The 27,519-nt window shown below is 42.1% G+C and overlaps 1 protein-coding gene across 8 annotated transcripts; it reads left to right on the top strand.

Moving 5' to 3' along the window:
• The first annotated feature begins 1,012 nt into the window (after positions 1 to 1,012).
• LOC122930305 (mitochondrial glutamate carrier 1-like) lies at positions 1,013 to 26,440 on the top strand. 8 transcript variants are annotated; one of them, XM_044283571.1, is made up of 11 exons: positions 1,013 to 1,121; positions 8,799 to 8,844; positions 13,376 to 13,474; positions 14,614 to 14,739; positions 14,844 to 14,899; positions 16,613 to 16,703; positions 18,883 to 19,001; positions 22,445 to 22,649; positions 24,030 to 24,184; positions 24,370 to 24,445; positions 25,408 to 26,440. In XM_044283571.1, exons 3-11 carry the CDS (start codon positions 13,455 to 13,457, stop codon positions 25,568 to 25,570), a joined length of 1,011 nt encoding a protein of 336 aa, XP_044139506.1. In that variant the 5' UTR covers positions 1,013 to 1,121; positions 8,799 to 8,844; positions 13,376 to 13,454; the 3' UTR covers positions 25,571 to 26,440. The 8 variants fall into 8 exon arrangements, with proteins under 8 accessions (XP_044139506.1, XP_044139504.1, XP_044139505.1 ...); XM_044283569.1 differs by having other exon boundaries at positions 1,017 to 1,121; positions 8,799 to 8,868; XM_044283570.1 differs by having other exon boundaries at positions 1,017 to 1,121; positions 8,799 to 8,872.
• The last annotated feature ends 1,079 nt before the right edge of the window (positions 26,441 to 27,519 follow it).

Below are 27,519 nucleotides of genomic sequence, written 5' to 3'. Positions count from 1 at the left end.
TAGTGTGCAAGAACGGCCACTTGCTGCTGGATTGCAGGGCAGTCACAACTAGGGATGAGCGAATCGACTTTGGATGAAACATCCTAAGTCGATTTGCTTAAAACTTTGTTTCAATACTGTACGGAGCAGGAGCTCCATACAGTATTAGAATGTATTGGCTCCGATGAGCCGAAGTTATTACTTTGCGAAGTCTCACGAGACTTTGCATAATAACTTTAGAAATTGATTTATACTGTAAAAAAACATTTCCGAACTCAGGTTTGGTTCCAAGTGGTACCTTAGAACCGAACCCGATTGTAATTCGGGAAATAGTTTTTTTACAGTAGAAATTGATTTCTGAAATTATTATGCGAGTTCTTGCGAAGTAATAAATTTGGCTCATCGGAGCCAATACATTCTAATACTGTACGGAGCTCTTGCTCCGTACAGTATTAGAACAGTTTTATGCAAATCGACTTTGGATGTTTCATCCGAAGTCGATTCGCTCATCCCTAGTCACAACCATGGAAACGAGAAGTGTATAATGTGATGGAAAAAATAACCCAAGCTAGCAAAGGAGGCAATTTGGATAACAATACATTAGCAAGTTCCTTGTATTAAATATTTGCTTGATAGCAGTTCAAAATGGCGACCCGAACACAAGATGTGCACTGTTGTAACGCTACCAAAATATCTCATTTTTTACCACACTCGGCCAGTTTCATGTTTGTGTGGAAAATACCCCTAGTTTCCATACACCAGTGACCGCGGGTGACTACAGCCCTGACAGCCGCACCCCCTCACTCCCCTCCCGTATGGAAATTTCCACTGTAACCAGACGACTTCTTATCTCCCCCCTTCCGAGCGCCGCTGCCTGTGTGACATGATTTGAATTCCGTACCCTAAGGGGCGTGGCTACAACCGGTGTTACCGGTTTGTTGATTGGATCCTAGGCCCTTCAGCTTCAAGGTTATAAGGAAGCTGATTGGTCGTGTGTTCTTGACCCCGCCTCCGGCGGCGTGGAGTTCTGGAACAGTCTATAGCCACTCTTTTTTCCCTTTAGGTCACCGAGCAGCGCGGAGCTTCAGGTCCAGACATTATCCTCCTGACCGCTGTGCCTCTCACACACGTGACCGCTGCGGGTGAGTATTCCTGGCGCTGGACTTACAGTATGTGTAATGCAGACTCTTCCTAAGCCCATTCCTATTATATTACATGAGCTAAATGCAGGACCTTACCGGCTTCTTATAATTCTGCTTGTCATGGACACCTAAGGGGTTAATTCTGACACTTCTTAAAGGGACAGTAACCATAAAGCAGACCTCCCAAGTGTCCCTCTTTTTGACCCAAGTCCCTTTTTGCTCCTTAATGTCCCTCTTTTTTGATCTGAGGTCTAGCTTTGCATTATTACATTTAGAATATTCACCCAGAAGGTGTTTCCCTGGTTCCTATCTATATATGAATGCCCGCCTCACATATTTCCTTATTTGATGTAATTTTGATTTTAGAAATCTTTATATTCAGATGATTTTGTGTTATTGTGTAAAAAAATAATAAAAAAAAAAAAGCTACAGAAGGATAGCAATATGCAGGAAAAGTGGACCTTTCACATAATAAACCAAAAGTGTCCCTCTTTGACGGTCCAAAATGTTGAGAGGTATGATAAAGGCATGTCAGGTATAGCTTTGTAGTTAGGGTACTTTCCCACTAGCGTTACTGTGATCCGGCAGGCAGTTCCGTCGTCAGAGCTGCCTGACGGATCCGCCGATCAGTGTGACAACTGACAGCATTTGTAGACGGATCCAGGTGCCGATCCGTCTACAAATGCATTGCAAAAAAATGGATCGGTCTCTCCGCTTGTCATGCGGATGGACGGATCCGTTCTTCAGTTTTGTTTTGCAATGCTGGATCGGCACTAATGCAAGTCAATGGGAATTAATTCCGGCGACTGATCAGGCATTTTGGATGGACGTAATACCGCAGCATGCTGCGGTATTGTGTCCGGCCAAAACGGGCGAACAGTTACTCAACGGAAGGCATACTGAACGGATTTCTAGCCATTCAGAATGCATTGGGATATGGCTGATCAGTTCTTTCCGGTATTGAGCCCTTTTGACAGAACTCTATGCCGGAAAAGAATAACGCTAGTGTGAAAGTACCCTTAGTATTCCCTGTTATCAGCCACTTCAGGCCTCCCAGAGGCTAACTGTCCCTTTGATCTCTTATGATATATGAGAAGTTTGGATTTTTATTAGCATCTTGCAGGCATTAGTTTGTTGGTTAAAGGGGTATTTAGTGGTTAGAATAAGTTGTCACTAGTAGGGATGAGCGAACTTGTGGTTTCAAGTTCGGCGCACAAGGTTCGGGTTATCTAAGAATTCCTTATGGTCCGTGGTAGCGGAATCCGTAACAGAATTCTTAGATAACCTTGTACGCCGAACTTGAAAACACAAGCTCGCTCAGCACTAGTCGAACGTCAAGTTTTGAGGTTTAGGCATTTGCTGAATTGCGTTATGGATTCCGTTACCACAGACCATAACGCAATTCCACGACAGAATGTGTTTAGAAGCATCCTGTTATGCATTCCATCATAATAGAAGTCTATGGCTAGCATAACGGATCTGTCCTGTTTTCCGTTATGCAGGAGAGGACTATTCCGTCATGGAATTGTGTTATGGTTCGTGGTAACGGAATCCATAACGCAAGTCAGCAAATGCCCAAACCTGAATTTGAACTTCAAAACTTGACATTTGCTCATCCTTAGTTGTCACCTAAGGGCTCATGTACATGACCGCTGTTGTTTTGCGGTCTGCCAGTTGCCGATCCGCAAAACACTGATGGAACGGCCGGCCCATAATAGAGCAGTCCTATCCTTGTCTGTAATGCAGACAATGATGGGACATGTTTTTTTTGGGGGTGGGGAGGGGACATACGGACAGAGTCATTTCCGCTCTTTTTACGGCCCCATTCAAGTGAATTGTTCCTCATACGGGCTGCATAAAAAAAGAACGGACATGGACAAAAGCATGAGCCTTTACACAGATCATGTGATGGGAGGGGTCCTACTGACACTGATCACAAGAACGGGAATCCCGTCCCCAAAAATGGATGGCATAGCTTACTGAGCATGTGCTGTGATGCTTCATTTATTATCGTTAGGATGGCTGGAAATAAGCCGATCACCATCCTCTGCTATCCCCAGCGGAGGGGCACAGTGCATGCTCGATTAGTCATTTAGCGGTATGGGGTCCCTGTTCGGATCAGTTGAGGTCCCATCGGTCTTCCCCTACCAGTCTAAGGGTAACACGGGTGCAGGTTTACAAACAGAAAATGCGCACTGATTTCTGTGTGGCTTTCTATGCGTTTCCACACAAATTACACGTGTGTCATGTGCGGTTTCTGATGTCGTTTTGCCTTTGCATTGCAAAGATCCCTCAAACAACTGACAGTTGCAGATTATAAAATCCACATGGTAGGACAGTTTCCGCACGGAAGAAATAAGCATAGTGTACATGAGATTTGCTGGTACTGTATTACGCTGCCGATTTTCCTCCCAAAACTCCACCTGGAAAAAACATACATAATTCGCACCGTGTGCAGGTAGCCTAAGGGTACGGCAGGTTTTTCCGTGCAGTTTTGGACGCCAAGAGCAGGAGTGGATCATAAAAAGAGACAGTATACAGGGCAGATATGACTTTTCCTTTTTTTTTTTTTTTTTATTCACTCCTGCTTTTGGCTTCCAAAACTGCACACAGAAACCTAAATGTGTGGCGGGACCCTAATAGTTGTACCCTATCCTGTAGGTAACCCCACTCACGGATGCACACAAGATTGTCATCCGCGTCCGTGATCCGTGTCCGTTTTTTCCTATCATTTCAATGGCAAACTTGACTTAGATTTTTTTTTCATTTTTCATGTCCGTGATTCCTCCAATAAACAAGGAAGACCCACGGACGAAAAACCGGTCACGGACCTATGCACCCCGTTTTTGCGGACCTTAAAAAAAAACGGTCATGTGCATGAGGCCTAAATCTGCATATGTCTGTAAAATGTCCGTGCAGAGATCACAGCTACACGCTAATTGTGCGGGAGTGGGGAGCCCACTGGCAGTATAGAAAGGGCTGCCTTCCCCATCGCTCAGAGAGTAAGTGGCAGTGCGCCAGTCCCAGCGGTCATGTGATTACGGGATGTGAGAGCTTATCAGTGCTGTACAGACCTCTGGGGGGTTGTATCCCCCCCTGTAAATGAGGCTACTATGTCAGCCCCAGTTACAGGAGAGATCAGCAATAAAAGGAAAAAGCATCTGCCTCTCTGGCCAGGAACATAGGAACGCTTATTGGCTATTGCTTTTTCCTATAGTGTGCAAGAACGACCACGGCTGATGGATTGCAAGGTGGTCATAGCCCCTAGATAAGAGCAGTGTATAATGTTATGGAAAAATTAATCCATCCAGGAAAGGAGGCAATATGGACAATCACAATACATTAGTAAGTGCCTTGTATTAACTTTGTCTACATAATAAATGCTATTTGCTGTATTGAGAGAACCCCTTTAAATGTTCCCTTCGAGGTCTTGTTTGACCTGATGAGAGGCACAAAATGTATAAAAAGATAAAATAAAAAAAATGTAATAACCGCCGCTGCCTGCCGAACCGCAAGTTCTCCCAGGACGTATAAGGGTACTTTCACACTTGCGTTGTTTGATTCCGGCAGGCAGTTCCGTTGCCTGAACTGACTGCCTGATCAGGCAAACTGTATGCAAACGGATGTCATTTTTTCTGACTGATCAGGCATTTTTCTGACTGATCAGGATCCTGATCAGTCTGAAAAATGCCTGATCAGTCAGAAAAATGCATTGCAATACCGGATCCGTTTTTCCGGTGTCATCAGGCAAAACGGATCCGTTTTTTTTTTTTTTTTTCATTTTTAAAGGTCTGCGCATGCGCAGACCGGAAGGACGGATCCGGTATTTTGAATGCAGGATCCGGCACCAATACATTCCTATGGAAAAAAATGCCGGATCCGGCATTCAGGCAAGTCTTCCGTTTTTTTCGCCGGAGATAAAACCGTAGCATGCTACGGTTTTCTCTTTTGCCTGATCAGTCAAAACGACTGAACTGAAGACATCCTGATGCAAACTGAACGGATTACTCTCCATTCAGAATGCATAGGGATATGCCTGATCAGTTCTTTTCCGGTATAGAGCCCCTGTGACGGAACTCTATGCCGGAAAAGAAAAACGCAAGTGTGAAAGTACCCTAATCCATACACCCCATATATCAAAACAACCGTTATGGAAAGGGGACATAATAAAAAAAAAATAAAAAAAAAAAAAATATATATATATATATCTCTGAATAACTATTTTTCACCTTACATTTTTATGGTTGTAAGAAAACAAGAGAAACATAGTGAAATTAACAAAAATAAAGTCCCATGTAAGGCCTCATGCACACGACCGTATTTTGTTTCCGTGTCCGCATCAGTATGTCCGTTCCGTTGCTCCGCAAAAAAAAATGGTGCATGTCCTATTTTTTTCTAGTTTGCAGACAAGGATGGGCAATATTAAAATTGATCCACACAAAAAAACGCATCCGCAAAACACATAAGTTCGTGTGCATGTAGCCTAAGACTGGAAAAAAGGCACAAAAATAATTTACATAACTAAACAGAAAAAAAAATAGTATGCATTTTAAAGTTGCAAGTGCTGAAAAAAAAGGGGGTATGTTCATACACGTTGGATTTATTCCAACACGTATTTACCAGAGGTGGATCCGCAAGAAGATTATTCCTGTGGTCATTCAGTGGCTAGTCTTCGGCTTCTTCTGGCCAGGCCACCTCTTTGTATTGCTGTTGATGATGGCCGCAGCCCTTGAACCTTCCTTTTCTGCTGTGCAATGGACAATGCACTGTAATAGCTCTAGGCTACATTTAACCCCTTAGTGACCACCCATACGTGTTTTTACGGCGGTCACTGAGGGGCCTTAGGCTGGGCCGCCGCGTTTTTACGGCGGCCCGGTCTAAGCGCTGCACGGCTCCCCCGTGCAGCGGGGAGCGCGGACCCGGCTCTCACAGGCCGGGGCCCTGCTCTAATAGCCCGGACCGGCAGAAGTGCCGATCCGGGCTGTTTAACCCTTTACATGCTGGGCGCAATGGCGCCCGCTGCATGTAAAGTGGTGACAGAGGGAGCGGACTCCCTCTGTCTCCCATCAGCACCCCGAAAATGCGATCGCGGGGTGCTGATGTGTTGGGAAGCTTACCTTGCTTCCGTTCAGGGCCCCGAGCCTGTCTTCCGTTATCTCCAGCAGGCTGTGCCTCTCTGGCGCAGCCTGCTGGTCAATGTTTGAAATGCATTGCTATTGAAATGTAATGCTTTATAGAGATAATGCATTACATTTTAAAAGCAATCAAAATATTGTATATTATAGTCCCCTTCTGGGACTTTTAAGTAGTAAAAAAAAAAATAGAAATAAAATACACATTTATTAAATAAATAAAAATTCCATAAAATAAAAAAATATGCTTTTTTTTCCATTGAAAATACGCTTTTTAATGAAAAAAATTGCAAAAAGAAAATATCCCCCATATGTTTGGTATTGCCGTAACGACCCGGACTACATAAATATGACATAAATTATCCCCTATGGTGAACGCCGTAAAAAAAAAAAAGACAGAATTTCTCATTTATTCTTAGTTTCCACTGGAAAAAACTTAATAACAAGCGATAAAAAAGCGCCATTTACTCCAAAATGATACCAATGAAAAATACAAGTTGTCCCTCAAAAATCAAGCCCTCACACAACTCCATAGAAAAAGAAAAAAAAAAGTTGTGAAGTGGCAATGCAAAATCATTTTTTTGGTTAATAAAAGGGGTTTTATTGGAAAAAAAAAAGTAGTAAAACGTAAAAAAAATTATAAGTATTTTGTATCACTGTAATCATACTGACCCAGAGAATAAAGATATTATGCTATTTGTACCGAAAAATTTATAATGTAAAAACACAGTGGCAGTATTGCTATTTTTTCCCATCTCCCTCCCAGAAAGAGTTAATAAAAGTTAATCAGAAAGTTATGTGTACCCCAAAATGGTGCCATTAAAAACTACAATTTGTCCCGTAAAAAACAAGCCCTCATAAAGCTATATAGATGAAAAAATAAAAAAGTTATAGCTCTTGGAACGAGACCATGAAAAAAGGAAGAAAAATGCTTGGTCATAAAGGCCCAAACAGGCTTGGTCAGTAAGGGGTTAAGGCTGTGCTGGTTCCACAAATTAGAATAGGACCTTCACATGATACCCACAATGCATCTAATGGTTACCTTGGGGACTGACCCGCACAGCGTGTCATATAAAGAGGCAGAGTATGCCTGCACAAGCCCTTCAACACGCACTAGGGATGTTTGCCTTAAGCAATTGGCCGTGTAGACACTGAGTCACTGACGTTTAAAACTGCTTTGACATAGAGATCAGTCGCCTCCTGGGCACCCCTCGGCTACATTGTGCCTGAAACGTGTGAACCCAGCCTAAAGGAAAGTAATGTCAGCTATTACCCAGAATACTGTAATTTTCACAGCCTCTGTTGCTCGTTCTGTGGTTCTCAACTGGAAAGAAAGCAAGCTCCGTTGTTTGACTGATCCATCTCTGCCTCATGGTTTGCAGTGGGAAAGGAAACTATAAGGCAGATGTGAACAGAACCAAATTAAAGGGGTTATCTGAGTTATTTTTTTGTTCTTTATATGTTTCTAACTGGGCAAATGTAACAGCTTTCCAGTTAAGTCACTTTAGCTGCAGTGCCTGGTTTCTCAGATTTCACTGAGGGTCACATGACCTGTGATGTCGGCTTCTCTCCCTGCTCTCATAAAGGTGTTTACAAAATGAGACATCACTGTGCTGGCCACGCCCCCCATTCACTTCACTGCCTCTGCTCTCTCTCCTAGGATTCTTAACCCCTTCAGCTGCACATACTGGCTAGCTGCAGCAGTGACAATTCTGGGCACAGGATCTGACAGACTAGAGAGAGCATTGCACAAGAAGGTAGGGGTAGATCCTGTGTGTATTAGCAGTGTTATTATACAAGTGGGAATTGTAGTTCTACACTTATAAGTTGCTGTTGATTCTCCCAGCACTCAGGGCAGCTCTTGTATCCACTCCCTTAGCAGTGTCATTGTACAGCTGGTACTTGTAGTCCTACACATACAACATGCTGCTGAGTCTCCCAGCACTCAGGACAGCTCTTGTATCCACTCCCTTAGCAGTGTCATAATACAGCTGGGACTTGTAGTCCTACACATACAACATGCTGCTGAGTCTCCCAGCAGGCAGACATGTCACTCGGGGCAGCTCTTGTATCCACTCCCTTAGCAGTGTCATTGTACAGCTGGTACTTGTAGTCCTACACATACAACATGCTGCTGAGTCTCCCAGCACTCAGGGCAGCTCTTGTATCCACTCCCTTAGCAGTGTCATAATACAGCTGGGACTTGTAGTCCTACACATACAACATGCTGCTGAGTCTCCCAGCAGGCAGACATGTAGCCACTCCCTTTGCAGAGCAGGGGGAGGGGCAGAGATTGTTTTTATTGCATGTAAACAAAGAGCCAGAAGAGAACCAGGGAAATGAGGAAATATATATAATTTTTGTTATTTTTTTTATTTTATTTATTTTTTTGCATAAAACTTGCTTAGCTTAGTTATATATTGCTGCCCATCAGATTTTCAGTGCTATATTATTTTTATTTTCATAACTCGGACAACCCCTTTAATGCTTATGCTTTGATGTTACTGATATGTACAAAATATTAATCATTATCCCTTTCTTCTAGGCTTGGGCTGAAGACTCCTAAAACCTGAACATCTAAACATCTACTGGTGAGAAGTAGCCCTGTGTCTAGTGTAGGTATGATGTGTAGTCCTCCCACCGCTTTCTTCTATGTTCTCTGCTCATGTCTTGGGTTTTTGCTGTTTTCATTTCCAGAAATGTGTGGATGGTGGAATGTGTGCATTAGTTTGGGGTGGCGGTGGGTTGGTCGGTTGACAGGTCTTTAAGGTCTTTGTATGCATATGATTTTACACGAAAGAGAAACCATTCTGTATCTCCTTCAGCAGCTTCTTAACTGGCGGACTAAAGCATGAATTGTCAGATGCTGAGTCACGGACTACATGGGTGCTGTCACCCATGCAGTCCCGTGACCCATGAATTGTCAGAAGCTGAGTCACGGTCTACGTGAGTGCTGTCACTTGGTTTCTCAATGGCTTCTTGACAGAGTGATGTCACTTTTCCAAGAACATAAGCTGTGAATGAGTAGATTTAATGTCCATGTACACTTATGTACGTAAGAGATTTGCTGCAGAGAAGCAGCTTTCTTTGTCTGGAAGGGGCCTTAGATATTAATCTCTCCATCTTCGGATCCTGTGCTTAAACCCTTCTCAAATCTGTAAGCATTCTGCATCAAATGCAGGTAAACGGGGGGGAAAGGAGCCATGCAGATTTTTGTTCAAAGTGCCAAAAAAGCATCCACGAGCAGAATGAGCGCTCTTTCTTTTTGCAGATTGTGTGCTCTAAGCCCATTGAGTTGGGCTAATCTACATGCAGGTCTGTGGCAGAAATCCGAGTGTTAGCCTGGGATTTCTGAGACAGATCCTCATGTGAGAGACAGATTTCACATGGTTACATTTCAAAACCAAGGGCGATCAGTTTATCAAGTTGCACAACTTATTTACAAAAATACTGTTTTTAACCCTTTCAGTACCGAGACACTTTACCTTAAATCCTGTTTTTGCAAATCTGACGTATCATTTTATGTGGTAATAACTTTGGAACGCTTTCACTTATCCAAGCCATTCTGAGACTTTTTATGACTGTGGAAAATTTGAGTCGCTATATTTCACCTTTTATTTATAAACAAAATTTGGAAAAATTCACAATTTTAAAACAGATAGTAATACCTCATAAAATGTATAACAGATCACCTGACCCAAGAGAGAGTCACAAGACCCACCCCATAAATGCACATCCGTCAAGGAGTCAATATTAAAAATGTATATAAAGTTTATTGGACACACCAACAGACACACATTAAAAATTGTATACAAAGTGCGGTATGCAATATAATATATGTAACCGACACACACAGGTCCACTGGGTAGCCACAAAATAGGCACATGCAATATAAACCAGCATATAAAACTCCAATACAAAACATGAAGCAAATGTAAAGTAAGGTAAGACCACTATCAATGAAAACGGACCATGATAAGGTCAGATATCAAGGGCCAAACCTACATCAACCGCTGGTGCAGTGGACCTGGAATCATGAGAAACGCCCAACATGTATCGCTGGAGCAATCCGGCTTCCTCAGGGGTCACCTCATACCTTATAAAATGGTCATCAGTCAACATTCCCCATATGTCCGCTTTATGTTGGCATAATTTTGTAAATGTCATTTTATTTTTAGGACGTTAGAAGGAGTTTAGAAGCTATTTTTCAAATATTCAACAAAATTTCCAGAACCATTTTTATAAGCACTAATTCAGTTATAAAGTGATTTTGAGGGGCTTACGTAATAGAAACCACCCATAAATGACCCCATTTTAGAAACTACACCCCTCAAATTATTCAAAACGGATGTTACAAACTTTGTTTACCCTAGAGGTGTTCCACAAGAATTAAAGGAAAATGGTGGTAAAATTTCACTTATTTTCTTTTTTCACTTTATTTTTTGCCCCACACTGGGACTTCAACTTTTGGGGTTCTGATCCCCTTTACAATACATTACACTACTTCAGTATTGTAATGTATTGGCTGTAAGTGTATTGCTCATTTACAGCTTCCTGGATGGAAGGCAGCCACAATGCCTAAGGAAGGCATTGGGCTGCCTTCCCTGCCATCGGGTCCCCGTCCCCAGCAGAATACCACACATGCCGCTGTCAATGCGCCAATGTCAATGCACGTGTTTTCACCGATGCCGGCGCATACAGCAGGGGTTTGGCTATTTGTGACTGCCGGACCCCTGCAGCCGATCAGAGAGCCGTGGTTGTACGGCACTGGGATTTCTGTCCCAGTTTCAAGCGCCGTACATGTACGGCGCTGGTATCCTATGGGTTAACAGAAAGTTCACAAAAATAAAAATAAAATATCGCAGCACTTCCACCCATCATATCCTCCTTCCCCTTAGTACTCTTATGTCTTATATTACAGTTAAAACTGAGAAATATATATGAAAAAAATCTCTGTTCCCCTCCCCTCCTGCGCATAGTCCTTTGTCTTACTGTAAGACAAATGGCTGGAGCAGGAGCCTCCCTGCTGGGCCCTCTCGGCAGTAGGATGGAAAGACTGTTAATCCCAGTCCCTTGGCTAAATCCTGCCTCTACAGAAGTTTCCATCTGAAGGTGGAGCAGGTCACACAACCACTTTGTTCTTTGCAGGATTTCTACAAGACTGTTTGTCAGTCATCGGCACATTCTCCATGATCCTGAAACAAACAGTGGGACAAATATATATATATATATTATATATATATATATATATATATATATTATATTATTATTATAAATTATATTTTTATTTTTTTCCTTTTGTCATTCATTTCCTTCAACCTGTTAACCTCCTGCTGGCGTGATTAGATTTTTGCAACACAGACATCAAGCTGGTCAAATTCCCTGTCTAACTTCTAATTGGCACCAACAAAGTTTACTAGAAAAGCCTGCGTATAACATTCTGGTTGCTTGAATTGTTGTACTCCATTGTTTTTGTGGATTTTTCGGGCTTGCATGCACTTTTCACTACTTCCTATTCAGAGTGGATTTGACTGAAATCCCATCCATTGATATGGTATTAGGATAGAGACATGCGAACCGTTCTATCTGATTTAACCAACATAATCACATTAGCGATACACATACAGTACAGATGGTATTATTTTTTTTATATCCACTCAACCAACCAGCGGGACCTGTCAAGAGACTGTTACCTGCTCCCCGATGCTGGGTCCTGTCTTCACTGTTCTTTAGTCCCTGCACGTGACATGTGGGGCCCAAAACGCACTGAAGAGAACGGTGGACGCACAGCTGGAGCCCAGCACTGCGGAGCAGGTAACTATGTTTCCCCTGACAGGTCTTGCTGGGTGGAGATTTGTTTAAAAAAATTGGAACTGGAAGTTGGACAACCCCTTTAGGCTAGTAAGATACAAGGTGGCTTTAATCCGAACAAGTAGAGGAGATATGGGCAACTGTCAGATTGAAACCGTCAAGTATGAAAGTAATTCTCTTCGAACAGTATAATTTAAATCAGCAGAATCAACCCCACCTACTAGTTGCCTACTAAGAAACCGCTGAGCACTGTACATCACTCCTTCCATCAACAATGAAGGCATTAAATGGAGTAGCAGCACATGTGTGACCACCACTCCATTCACACCCTTCTTGCTGTGGCTGTGTGGAGAGGAAGAATGCAGAAGCCCCATCCTCGCTATCATGGGGATCCAGCAGTCATGATCCCAACAGTCAGCCACTTATCACCTAGCCTGCAGATAGATAAGACATGTTGATTCTGGGAAAATTGTCTCACAAGTTCGCACTGCTAAATCACAAGTAATGATGGTGACAGCCTTGTGATGCACAAGATAATGCAATCGCAACGGTAGCCGGTAGAAATGTACGCTTTCTTGCCCTTCGGCTGCCCCGTTCTGGAGATGGGAGCTGGTCCCAAAGGTAGGGACGTTGGTGGCATATCCTAGTGATATGCTATACATGTTGAGATGAGACAACCCTTTTAAGATCACAAAGATTCCATGTAGACCTAACCTTGAAGGGGTTATCCGACTGTTTGTAACTGGTGACCTATGACCCCATTTACTTGAATAGGGCTAAGCTGCACCTAGGCCACGTGACCGATGGTTGTAGCGTTACTGGCCTGAGGTAAGCAGTGTGAAGACCATGGCACTAACAGTAGCGCAAGGGCCTTCTCAAAAAGCTGATGACCAGATGGGTCACAAATGTGAGCTTTTAGGCCACTTGCCCACCAGATGCTTTGACATGACATTTTTTTTTTACTGTGACCAAGTCGGCAGTTCCCTTCCCTTATTCTAGCATATTTGTGTTTTTATTTGTATTTATTATACTCTCTTAGATAGCACTACTATATTCTACAGCGCTTTGCAGACATTAGCATCAAGCTGTCCACAATGGGGCTCACAAGTGTTTCACGCCCCTTTAACGGAAAACATGTGACCTCTTTATCTGTTAAGCCGGGTGATGCGGGATACTTTATTTACCCTGTCGCATGCCGGTGAGCTGTAAATGAGTCATCTGCGTTCATTGATCTTTCTCGCGGAGCGGATGCCAGTGGTGTATTTATAGGTCCGCAGCTGAGGGGTTTTCATCGGTCCTCTCTCTTTGCAGAGCTCAGTTGGGCTTCCGTGCCGTAGAGAGCCTGTTACTCCTGTGACCAAACAGATCTTCCAGAAGCAAATACTTGAAAATGGCCGAGAAGCAGATTAGGTAATGTTATTTTTTATTTTTATTGACTGTTAAAAAATTGCTTATTTCATATTAAACAATTTTACTTATATTTTGGAACTATTTTTGTGGAGACAGCAAATTTTACAACAATAACACGAGTAGATTCGAGTGTGTGGCTTATGTGAGTTGAGCCAAGATCCTATGCTGTTTTAATAGAATAATTTTTACACGAGCAGCTACTGGGACAAATGATCGCTACGTTCCCAATAATTGCCCAGTGTAAATGCACCTTGTGAGGAAATGACGGACACACAAGTGATTGTTTGCCGGCGGCACATGTCCTTCTGCTGACATAAAGTGTATGAGAGGAGAGGTGGAACAAGTGATCACATTAAGGGTGCATTCACACGACCGGTCCGCAAAAAATATGGATGACTGCCGTGTGACATCCATGTTGCATCTGTTTTTTGCGGACCTGTTCTAACAAGACCTATTCTTGTCTGCAAAACGGACAAGAATAGGACATGTTCTACCTTTTTTTTGCGGGACTGCGGAATGGACAAACAGATGCGGACTGCACATGGATGCAGAGCAAAAAATACGGTTGTGTGAATGGGGCCTAATCACTCTTTCACCCCTCACAATCACTGCACAGTGAAAATTAAAGTAATAACTAGCATTGATTGACATGACATGTGTGGAGAGTCTGTCCATAGAGATCAGGTCCTGTGACAGTATCATTTCTACAGGGCGCCAGACCTGCATGATGTAAAGGGGAAAGACAGGTCCAGCAGCTTGGTTTCTATGTGTATCCTGAGACAAGGAGCTGTAATATGCCGTCTTTCTGGCGGTGCTTGTATCTACCTGTTTCATAGTCCTAGCATGATGCTCTTGATAAATTCCACACTTTTTTATTTTCTCAGTACTATGTAAGGTGCCAGGAAGAGTCTACAATAGGGATGGCCAACCTGAGGCTCTCTAGCTGTTGCAAAACTACAACTCCCAGCATGCCTAGACTACCTACAGCTATCTGCCTACAGCAGGGCATGGTGGGAGTTGTAGTTTTACAACAGCTGGAGAGCCGCAGGTTGGCAATACCTGGTCTACAAGAATACATAGCATAGTAACATGTCTAAAGGGCACAGTAGTAACTCGTATATATGCATCTTTATTTTTAGTTTGCCCGCTAAGCTCATTAATGGTGGGATTGCTGGAATTATTGGCGTCACTTGCGTTTTTCCAATTGATTTGACCAAGACACGGCTCCAAAACCAGAGAAATGGTCAGCAAATATACAAAAGCATGTGAGTAAAGATCGTATAAAGCTGAAACTAAACTGAACAAACCATGTAAACTTCATATATGTTTGGATTGTTGTTAAACCCTTTTCCATGTACTTTTATTTCAGGTGGGACTGTTTAGGGAAGACTATACGTTCAGAGGGATACTTTGGAATGTATAGAGGTATGTCACTAATCTTGTAGGCTTGCCTAAAGGAACTAGTAAAATGCAGTGGATAGGGCACAGCAGAAACTGGGCACTGTATATTCCAAGTACTGGTGCAATCTCTGTCGTGAGATGTAGTATACTGACATAAGCCCGCTACAGAGCATTGCATTTTATATTGCATCCCGTTTTCTGTTGATGTTTGTGGCCTTGAGAGAAGCTGGCTGATATTCAAATTTAAGTCAGTGTGCTGCCTAATAAAATATTCCTGTTTATTTGTTGCTATATTATATGCTTTTCAATATAAGGATCATCATTACACTGTATAGATGCTGGGAGTTATAGCAAATGTTACTTAATGTACAGAAACAGTAGCTTAGATATCAAAGCTCTGTACTGTTCAGACATCTTGATAGACTGCAGAGTGGGTATTTCACTAGTCCAGTTGTAATATGCCAGACTGCTGTATGTAGAATGTTGTTTGTTGCATCTGTGTTTTTCATATTGCAGACGTATCGCCGTGGATTTTGAGGGCTAGCCGATGTGGCGAAGCCACGATGGATCATTAAATGTACTTCAATTGTAATTAGGAAAATACTTTTTGTTTATATACTTTGTTTTCTTTCTTTATTTTATATATTTTTATTCTAGTGGATTTTTTATTTTATTTTTTGCCCTTTTTGTATCAGTTAGGCTTCTTGTTTCCTTTCCCCTTGTGTATGTTAACTTTCATCCTTACTTCTCAGGACAGTTCATTGAATGTCAGGTAGGAGGAGTAAATTCTCCTAAATGAGTCCTTCTGATAATTTTCCTTGATCCTGGTACAAATCGTTTTACATTTCCTTTAATTAGTGAAAATTGGGCAGCAGTCAGAGATTGGTTTTACCCAAATCCTGACTCCAATTCTCGGGATAAAGTAACCTCTTTCCCTTTTGGGATGCCATACATGTAGCGTTACAACACTTTTATAGTGCCGCTGAACATGTCAGAAGATTCTTGTTTTTTGCTTTTTTCACTTTTTCAGAGACCTTGTATATTTGCGTCTCATGACAAGTGCACTTTACTTTCCAGTTTTGTGATCGTCCACCCTAGACTGAAACTGAAGTATTGTCATCAGCATGAGCTTTAAATACCACCCCATACCCAGATTTTCATGAACTGTCTTGACAGAAGTTCTCTTCCACGACAAGTGGCTTTGCACGACCCATTCTGCCTTCTTGGATTCTCACTAATGTTGTCCATCCTCTTGCTTTTTTTTTTCCCCCCTCTGTCGCCTTTTTAAAATCACTTGTTGAATAGGTCCTTTCTTGTTCCGTTCTTTGCACCTGAATAGCTTGCAGAAATCATAACTCACTTAACCTCTCAACATGTTAGCGTAGCTGCATAACACATGGCCTCACTGAGGGCAGACTCCCTCTGTGCCATTACAAATGACCAGGAGTTCTGGAGACACATAGAATAGGCTTATGTCTAGCACACACAGATCTGCATATATCAGATTATACTTCACACATGGGCACTTTCACACATGGCACATACATTTTAAGTACATTTGATGTAAATTAACATAATTCATATTTTTACAGCAAGACATTATTAGACACAGCCTTATTTGACAAGCTAAATGTATAGCGATTCAGATATTGTTTTACTTGTAGTGTTCGTTAATTCTGGCTCTCAATGACAAGCGCTCACCATGACTCTTTGTAACAAGGCTCTTTTATTTTATAGGTGCTGGAGTAAATTTGACTCTAGTAACTCCAGAGAAGGCCATTAAATTAGCTGCCAATGACTTTTTCAGGCATCACTTCTCCCGCGATGGGTACGTAATTGGCAACAAATGTTTTTTTTTCTTTTCTATCAAAGTATGTCTCACACTAAGGGCTCATTTAGATAGCCAAATGTTGCTTTCCGCATCTGATCCGCAATTTTGCGGATTAGATGCAGACCTATTCACTTCTACGGGTGCTTTAAAAGATGTGGACAGCACACCGTGTGTGTTGTCCACCTCTTTTCTTCAGTTCCACGCCCCCTCAAAACAAATAAAACATGTCCTATACTTGTCAGTGAAAATCAGGACGTGGCCCCACTGAATGAGAATTGCCCGCAAAAAATGCACACGGATGCGGACAGCAAAAAACATACGGCAGTCTGAATGAGCCCTAAAACAGGGTTTCCTTAGTTCTTTGAAGCGTGGCTAGGGGTTCCCCAGGAGTGTTCTCCATGGGTTACTCTCAAATATGCACAAAGTATCCCACCAGGCATACATTCCCGTCCAGTGTGACATTGGATGTGAAGAGATGCTGCTGCATCGCTGAGGCAATCGTCTGACACCCAATGCTAGATTGGTGAGAGAGAGGGGCTGGGCAATAACTTTTAAACCTGTCACATTAAAAATTCAGACCACTTGGCAAGCCGCATATTATAGAGCAGGAGCAGCAGAGCAGATTGATATATATTTTCATTAGAAAAGTTCCAGTATAGCCGTATATAAAGTTCTAGTCATTTATTAATTTTCAATCTCCTCTCATTCTTGGCTTAGGACTCCAGTGGGTGGTTTTACTTAGTGATTGACAGCTATTTCTATAGTCACACTTGTACCGATTGCACTGAAATTTCAGTATGAACTGTTCATTGTCCATGATGGTGTTTTTTTTTTTTTTTTTTTTTAAATCCCCTCCTTCACCCGGTGACACTTATCCCCCTGCTGATCCATTGTGGCTGCCTTTTCCAGACATCCGGTTTCTGCTTGTAAACTCCTAATCCATTCAAAGGCTATGAACACCTACAGGGCATTTTTTTATTGCATTTTACTTATTTTGGGCTAAAAATCATTTTTTTTTCTATTGGTCTTTATTAAAAATCAGTTTTTGAAATGCAGGGGTTAAAATTGGTGAAGCCTTACCTCTGATCTCCTGACCTCATCAACATTCATTCTAGCTAAACTCTTATCAAGCTAGTAAGAATATGGCTTAAGTGAGTGTTTGTTTATTAGGTGAGATCAGAATCAAGGCTTCACGTGAGCTTTTAAGTTGACAGGACTCAGAAGTGATACTCTGCAAACAGACTGATTTTTCTCCCCTGTATCTCAAAAACGGTTAATTTTTAATAAAGACCAACTGAAAAAAAGATCTTTAGACCAAAATTAGTAAATGCAATCATTAAAAAAAAATTGCCACAGAACTGTCCATAGCCTTTACATTATTGGGAGCTGACATGCTGTTTACACAATGAGTGGAGTCTTCTAGTATTTTTACTAGAAGCTATGAATCAATTGCTAGCAGTCTGCAGTACGGGTAAGGGTACAGAGGGGTGGTAACCAATTGGGGGGTGTCCCTGCACAGTCTACAATGGCAGCACTGACTGGATAGAGTCAGACTCTGCAGGGACACCCCCCACTACTGGTTACCACCCCTCTGTACCCTTACTGCAGACTGCTAGCAATTCATTCATAACTTCTAGTAGAAATACTAAAGGAATGGCACAAATTGTTGCTACATGGGGGATGCATGAAGCTATTAAAACAGGAATGTCAGGAGGTTTTCTTTCAACACTGTTTGACTGGATGTGTGTGCATTTTTTTTTTTTTTTTTATTAAGTTGGGTTCATGCAGTTGAAAAAAATAAGATCAACGGTTTTTGTGACTGTACTTTGAGACAAAAGTGAATTAAACAGGAATTGGAAATATAAAGGGAGAACTTCTTCCCCTTCCTACTGGATCCATTACTGACTAGGCAAAAAAAAAAAATCTTAAAAAAACTGTTGGTGACACCACCCTGAGTTCTGATGGCAATCTAGGATTTTACCACTCTGGGAAATTGGACGATGCCCCCATCTGTTTAATGTCTTTGGACGGGTTCTTCTTGGTATTTGGTATAAAAATAGCTTCACTGCAGATACTTTATCTGATTCCTTAGAGCTTTGATAAAATCACACTTTGCATGGACTTAGCTTTTGAAGATGGTACATTTTATTTATAATTTATTTTTATTTTTTTTTAGCAAGAAACTCACACTGGTGAAAGAAATGCTGGCAGGATGTGGAGCCGGGACCTGTCAGGTTATTATAACCACTCCTATGGAAATGCTGAAGATACAGCTGCAGGATGCTGGAAGACTAGGTATCTTTAAATCCCTTTAACATGACAATGCTAGAACTACCTGTGATTTGCTGTGATGTGGGTTTTCACATGGACTCCCTGTAGGTTTTGCTCCATTGAATAGAACCAAACCACCAGCAGGCTCCCACTGTGGCTTTGCAATGGCTCAGTGTGGTAACTGCACCAAGATTGGACCTGTTTGTTCTTGGCGCGGTCTTGAAAGCCTTACTCAAAAATCCTCTGCTGCATGCACTGCAGCACGGCCCATTGAGAGCAATTGGAGTTTCAGCGCATGTTTGGTCCGGTTCTTGGTACTAAATCTACGCTGAAATCCATGTCCAAAATCCTCCATCTGAACATGCCCTAAGACGGTTGGAGCAGGAGCCTCCCTGCCTGCAATAGGAAAATGATGTCCCAACCCCTGCCTACTCAGTCTGCCACCAAAGATGGAAGAAACCAGCAGAGGATAGACCCCACGTTCTCTACAAGATTTCTACAGGACTGTTTGTGTTGGGTTCATGCAGAAAATGCTGCAGATTGCAATGAGGGCAACAACATTTTTGGTTTACATTTATCATTCATTTAAAGGTCTAGCGTTCCTTTTTAAAGAGAACTTGTCACCACAAAATACAATGCAACCGGCACCATATTATTATAGCGCAGGAGGAGCTGAGCCGACTGATAGTTTTGTGGGAAAATAATCAATAAAACATGTGCATTCAAATTTTCGCTATTTCTGACTTCAGTTGTACGCAGCTGAGGTGTTATCAGTGACCGATGCTCTGTGTAAGGGGTCATGCAGACGACCGTAAGTATTTTGCGGTCCGCAAAAAACTGATCCACAAAAAATGGATGACATCCGTGTGCATTCCGTATTTTGCAGAACAGAACAGCTGGCCCTTCATAGAACAGTACTGTCCTTGTCCGTAATGCGGACAATAATAGGACATGTTCAATTTCTTTGAGGAACGGAAATAGGGACATAAGAAAACGGAATGCAGGAGTAACTTATTTATTTTTTTGCGAACCCATTGAAGTGTATGGTTCAGCATACGGTCCGCAAAAAAAGCAGAACAGACACGGAAAGAAAATAAGTTCATGTGCATGAGCCCTAAGGGTACATTCACATGACCGTATAATTTTATCCGCATCCGTTCTGCATTTTGCAGAATAGATGTGGATCCATTCATTCCTATAAAATGTGCGGACAATGTTTAGTATGTTGTCCGCATCCGTGTTTCTGCATTTATAGTCCGCAAAAATATAAAGCTTATAATAGGGATCGACCGATATTGATTTTTTTTTAGGACAGATACCGATAATTTGTGAACTTTCAGGCCGATAGCTGATAATTTATACCGATATTCTGTGAATTTTCATTTTTGAAAAAGAAAAATCCTACACAAATCTGCTGAAAGTGAATGTTTATTGTTAACGTGTAATGTTTTTTTTTTTTTTTTTTTTTTTACTAACTTTTAGCCCCCTTAGGGGCTAGAACCCTTGTCCTATTCACCCTGATAGAGCTCGATCAGGTTGAATAGGAGCTCACACTGTCCCTGCTGCTCTGGCTTTGTGCACACAGCAGCATGGAGCTGACTATGGCAGCCAGGGCTTCAATAGTGTCCTGGCTGCCATGGTAACCGATCGGCTTACACTGCTGGGGCTCTAATCGGAGGAGGAGGGGACCCTGTGGCCACTGCCACCAATGATTAATACTGGGGGGGGTTTGGGTGGGGGGGGCGCACTGTGCCACCAATGTTTTTAATACAGGGGTGGGGGGCGCACTGCACCATCATTGATTAATACTGGGGGCTTGGGTGCGCCACCAATGAAGATAAATCTCTCATTTATTCTTATACAGGAGGCGGGAGCTGGCTGCAGAATCACATAGCCGGCTCCCAACCTCTGAGCGGTAGCTGCGATCCGCGGCACCTGAGGGGTTAACTACCGCAGATCGCTGCTACAGCTCATAGAGGTCGGGAGCCGGCTATGTGATTCTGCAGCCAGCTCTCGCCTCCTGTATATGAATGAATGAGAGATTTATCTTCATTGGTGGCGCAGTGGCCACAGCCCCTCCCCCTCCTCTTGTCCTCCCTCCTCTCATTGATGGCAGCAGCAGCACAGGGGGAGGGAGACACTGCTTCCTTCTCCCCTGTGCTGCTGAGGGAACACAGAGAGCGTATGTTCCCCATACGTTATCGGAATATCGGCATAGATGCCGATAACGGTCAAAATCCTGAATATCGGCCGATAATATTGGTAAAACCGATAATCGGTCGATCCCTAGCTTATGCTACTATTGTCCGCACAGATCGGTATGCAGCCCCATTCAAGTCAATGGATCCGCAAATTGCGGATGACATACAGAATGGTTTCCGTATGTCATCAATTTTTTTGCGGATCTGTTTCTGTATTATTGAAGGCCTTAATGATTCTTTTTTTTTTCTTCAGTTTTTTGCGGACCGTAAAAAAACAGAACACAGACGGAAGTCAATCGTCCGCAAAATGCAGACACACAGATCCATTATTTGCGGACTGCAAAACGGAAAGGATTATACACGGTCGTGTGAATGTACCCTAAGTGTATATACAGAGAGCTATCCGTCAGATAACTTCTCCCCTGTGAACAATGGAATCAAAATAGCTGAGATTTTAATGAATGCATATTATATGTTTTAGACTACATGCACACGTACATTGTTTGTTTCAGCGTCTGTTCCGTTTTTTTTTTTTGTTTTTTTTGCGGATAGGATGCGAACTTGTCCATTTTAGGATATTAGGCAATGTTGCAACACATCCGCCAAAAAACACATACGGTTGTGTGCTTGTAGCCTTACCAAATCTTTACCCACAAAACTTCACATCGATCTGCTCAGCTTCATCTGCCTGCAGATTGCACTGCATTTCGTGGTGACAGGTGCTTTTTAAGGGGAGTGTCTTTTTTGCTGTAGCTCAGGGGGTTTGTCTCAGCTTTCCCTATCGCAACTCACAAAACAGTTAAAGGATGAAACTGAGCATGTGCGGCCATCTCAGTGAGCAGGACAAAGGGGAAAAAAAAAACAGCAGGTGGCACTATACACGTACATTTTATTTAATAACCCAGTGGCTATGCTAAATATTTTAGATCCAGGTGCTGGTTTGAAAACTGTAAAATATTTTTTGCGGGACAAACCCTTTAAAAGGAGTACAGTACTGTATGAATAGTACTGCAGGTAGAGAGTTCAGATTGCTGTTTTTTGTTAGTTTTTTTCCCACAGTGCCCCCTGCAGCTTTGCCAGTGCACAGTGGGGGCACGGGGGACATTGGGAAAATAAAAAAAGATAGCAATCATGTAGTACTGCAGATAACAGTCCTTAACTGAGGTGACATACTCCCTTTTATCATCTTTGTCTAGGGCATTTGCCAACCTCTTTTCCTTGTAGCAAAATCATGTGTACTAATTTGGTATGGCTTTTGTTTTTCAGCGTCTTGTCAGAAAGCCTCTATTGGGGTACAAAGCCTTTCTCAGAGTGCAAAGCATTTGAATACCATCCCTGTGCTCTCCAGGGCTTATAATATTGGGCCAGCGTTGGTGACACAGAAGTTGTCTGCTACTCAGATTGCTTCTGAACTTCTGAGAACCGAGGGTGTAAAAGGACTTTATAAAGGACTGGGGGCTACGTTACTGAGGTATGGATTTATAATAGGAAAACAATATTGTGTTTGTTTTACAGCTAAGGCTGAGTTCACATCAGCGTTCAGCCTTTCCGTTCTCCTGCTCCGTTATAGGAGCAGGAGAACGGAAAGGACGGATTCGGCACGTAACTGAGCCTAAGGACCCCATAGACTATAAAGGGGTCCGTTTCTGCTCAGAGGAAGATTTTTGAATCTGAGACAAAAGTCCTGCATGCACAACTTTGGTCTCCGCTTCAAAATCCTCTTCTGAGCGGAAACCTAATGGACCTCATTATAGTCTATGGGGTCCTTAGGCTCAGTTCGGCTCAGTTATGTGCCGAATCCGTCCTTTCCATTCTCCTGCTCCTATAACGGAACAGGAGAACGGAGCGGCTGAACGCTGATGTGAACTCAGCCTAAGGTATAATTAACTGTGTGGTGTGCATTGCTGAGATACCAAGCTGCATACACTCTGTAGTTTTGTGAACGCTATTTTGTCTCTAGATTAAAATGTGACAGCCTAAGGGCCACTGAGTTTTTGCGCCGATTTGGGAGCATTTGCACCTCAAAATCGGCTCCAAAAAAACACCTCAAACCAGCCCCCATTCATTTCAATGGGAAGCAGCACTCCATGTGGATAAAAGAAGCTGCATCCTCTATCTTGGGGAAGAATCGGCACTGAATCTCCCATCAAAATGAATAGGAAGCAGGGAAAACAGCTCCATGTTTTTTTTTTGTTTTTGTTTTTTTTAAAGAGAACCTGACATGTCTGTTTTAATAGCTTCATGCATGTAATAAGAATTCTGGGACATCTATTTTTATGGCTCTGTATTGTGCCATTCTGCTATTATTTCTACTAGAAGTTATGAATGAATTGCTAGCAGTCTGCCGTAAGGGTACAGAGGGGTGGTAACAAGTTGGGGGGTGTGTATCTGCACAGACTCGCATCCAATCAGTGCTGCTGTTTTCCGACTGCGCAGGTGCACACCCCCAACTGGTTACCAGCCCTCTGTACCCTTACTGCTGACTTCTACCAATTCATTCATAACTTCTAGTAGAAGTAATACAGGAATGGTGCAACATAGAGACATAAGAATAGATGCTCCAGAATTGTTGTTAAATGGGGAATGCATGAAGCTATTAAAACAGACATGTCAGGAGTGGTGAAAGGTCCTCTTAAACTCCATTTTCCGCACGTTTTTTGGTGCAGATCCACATAAAAATGCTCAAGCTGAAAATGCAGCTTGTATTGAAGTGTAGACCCATTAGTTAAAAAATAGACTCGCGTGAAAAGACACACGTACATTTTTTTTAAGCAGTTGTGTGAACTGGCCCTAAGAATTGTGAGCACTCGGATCATTGATTTTATTTTATTTTTCTTCCATTTTCTTACAGGGATGTTCCATTTTCAGTCATCTATTTTCCATTGTTCTCCAACCTTAATAAACTGGGAATGTCCTCCGCAGATGGGAAGGCGCCATTTCTTCACTCGTTCTTTGCAGGCTGTGCTGCTGGCTGCACAGCAGCTGTGGCTGTCAATCCTTGTGATGGTGGGTATCTTTCACACGTCTCATGTACATCATCTATTTTTAACGCTAGTGCATCTGCAAGGCTATTAAATTGTGTGTGCACGCACGTATATTTACACACAGACTATATATGATGCTGGTACTTGTTTCTAGCTGTTAAGTTATGTCTTGATTTTTGTCTTTTTTTTTTTTTTTTACCTCTTCAGTGATAAAGACTCGTCTTCAGTCATTGAACAAAGGAGCCAATGAAGAAGCTTACAGTGGAATAATAGATTGTGCCACGTAAGAAATATATATATTTTTTTCTTTGGGGGGGGGGGGGGGGGCATATGTGTAGTTTTATATTGAAAAAAAAAAAAGGGCAGTAAGTTCAAACTTATTAAATAGCAGTGGAAGTCCCAGTTCAATATAAATGTAGACTTGTTGCTTTTCACTATTGTATTAAAAGTTTGAGAAATACATTTTAACCCAAGTCACATGTGCGTCTGTGGCTAGGGCTACATGACCATTTTTTAAGGTGCACCCCTACACCATATCATGTAATGTCCATTAAAAGGATATTCTGGTAATAAATAAGTGTCTCCACTAGATAGACTCTGACCGCTAGATAGGCGGGTTCCCTCATCCCCTACTTACATGGAGCGGTGATTGAGCTTGCATTCTACCTCTCAAAGTCTATGAGAATGATGAAGATTTTGTACTTGATTATCTCCATCAGCCCCTCAAACTTTGAATGGAGCAGCAGCAGGTATGCTCAACCATTGCCTTATTGAAATGGTGGACCACCACTTATCTAGCAGTTACCGTCTACCCACTGGATAGGTGATTTTATTGCAGGCATAATCTGGTAAAATAAAAAAAAAAATTGGTAGGTTCCCCTGTATTGAAAAGCCTATTCAAATACACATTTCAGTGCAGCGAAGGTAAAAAAAACATTTTCTACGCTAACGTTTGCCAGAAGGATACCATTTTGCTTATGTTATATGGAAGGTATTTTTACAACCATTACGACTGATCCTCTCAGCCGTCTCTTAATTGCTACATAAGCGCACTATGAGAACTTCTTTAGAATCTGTAGGAGTTGTAATGTCTGCCATACTGGTTGTCATCCAGCTTTCCTAAAAAAAAACTGATTTAGCAAGGTTACTTGACAGACAAAGAAGTTTAGTGTTACTTTTTAAATATGCAGACTCTTCAACTTACACCTGCGGTTGTGTAATCTTGTGTGTTTTCTCACTTTACAGGAAAATCTGGAAAAAAGAGGGCCCATCTGCCTTTCTAAAGGGATCAGTATGTCGAGCATTAGTTATTGCACCCCTTTTTGGTATAGCTCAGGTAGTTTACGCCCTTGGTGTGGGAGAAGCAGTTGTGGAGTTTGCTCAGTTTCGCAGCTTAGCATCAGAATAATTCAAGCATTCCATGGGACTTGAAGAAAAATGACCACACACAGATTGTGTCTTTACCTCCACTTTGGGATAAATTGAACAGTTTTTTTTTTCTACAAAGCCAGAAGAAACTATTGGCACCTAACTGATTTTCATTGTTACCCCTGCTCCCATCCTTTGTTTAGCACTTTTGTCCTCCACCCCCAATTGTTTATATGCCTTTTACTTGCTTACGTGAAATAGCACTTGTTTGCCGCAGTGACACATCAGGGGTATATAGGTACCTAGGGAGTTGTTAGTTCACTGTGCATTCCCGATTTTCACGTCAGAGGGTCACTCTGGTATGTTAACAGAGGGAATAAGATTTATATTGCAAGTCGCAGAGGGTTTTTATGTTCAGATAACTGAACCATGGAATTCTTGGTCTTCAAGACTTGCATGTGTAGTATTTTCTGGAAGTTATGGGTCTGGATGAGTGTACTTGAAACAAAAGCAGTCTGTGGAAGTGAATAAAACAATGGTTCACTGGGGCCAATATCCTTTTGTTGAATGTCTGGTGCACATTCTTAAAGGGGTTCTCCAGGAATTAAAAAAATTAAAATACTTAAATATTATTTTATTATAAATATATTCACAAATACCTTTCATTACTTAGAATGACTTATTTTGTCTAGGGAGCAATCATTAGGAGAAATAAAATGGCCGCCGTCCTATCAGTACACACAAAACCTGTCCTAATTACTCAGGAGGACAAGATACTTCACCGCAATGAGCCATAGTGCTGCCTCATCCTCCTCTCCTGAATTATGATCCTGAATACAGGTGAATCTCTGTGGGAATGGAGATGAGGAGACATGAGAGGGGGGTGATGTGTGGATAATGAGCAGCAGCACTTGTATGTAGTCTCCATTACCACAGCCTGTCCTGTCCATCCTCTCTGTACTTCATGTCTCCTCATGAACTATATTCCCCAGAGATTCAGCTAAAGTTCTTATCTGTATTCAGGATCATAATCCCTGACCAGTAAAGCGGAGAGGAGGATGAGGCAGTGTTGTAAAGTAACTTGTCCTCATGTGTGATTAGGACAGGTTCTGTGTGTACTGGTAGGACAGCAGACATTTAGTTTCGCCTGATGATTGCTCCCCTGACAAAACGAGCCATAATAAATAAAAAAAATGAATTAATTAAAGGTGTTTGGAAATATATTTATTATAAAGTAATATATTTAAGTATTTTCATTTTCTTAATTCCTGGGGAGAGCCCTTTTAACATCTAAACTTGAATAATCTTCTGTGCAGCTACAGAAAAAGTGTTACAGTTAATATTGTAAAATGCTTTGTATATATTTCTGTGTATTGGCAGTGTTCCTGGTTCACAGCACTTGAACATATATTCAGTCACTATTAAATTTTGCAAATCCGATTGTAGTTCACCAGCCACGATGACACATTGGCATTTGTTTTTGGCAATTTTAAGAAAATGGCCGGATCAATTCTCCTGTTGTGCAACAATAGATCACCATTCGACATGATTCACTTATCTAGTCGCCTGCTGTGGTTTAATTCTTATTGGTTGGTTGGCCAATTTGTAATTGGTCAAAATGCCATATACAGTCTTGTATGCTCCATCCAAGCAATGTATGTTGTCCTAATGGAGGCCCCCGGCTGCCCTGACATCAGTGAAGTAAACATACTCCTTCTTTCTCTGGCTGCTCAGTGGTAGCTTCTATTCTGCGCAGGCCGTGACCATTTGCCGTTCAGCACCTGCGCAGAATAGAAGTTATCTAAGAGCAGGCAAAGGTAGCGGTCACTGCTACCTTGGAGTCCATGGATGCGGAAGATGAGAGGTGAGTATGTTTACTTCACTGACACCAGGGCGGCCGGGGGGCCTCTATTAGGACATCACACACAACTGTATATGACCTTTTTACAAATTACATTTTAAATTGGCCTTTCCCCTTAGTCATAAAGG

Source organism: Bufo gargarizans, chromosome 3, assembly GCF_014858855.1.
Source record: "Bufo gargarizans isolate SCDJY-AF-19 chromosome 3, ASM1485885v1, whole genome shotgun sequence".
Taxonomy (NCBI): Eukaryota; Metazoa; Chordata; class Amphibia; order Anura; family Bufonidae; genus Bufo; species Bufo gargarizans.
This window is presented reverse-complemented; position numbering and strand designations above follow the sequence as displayed.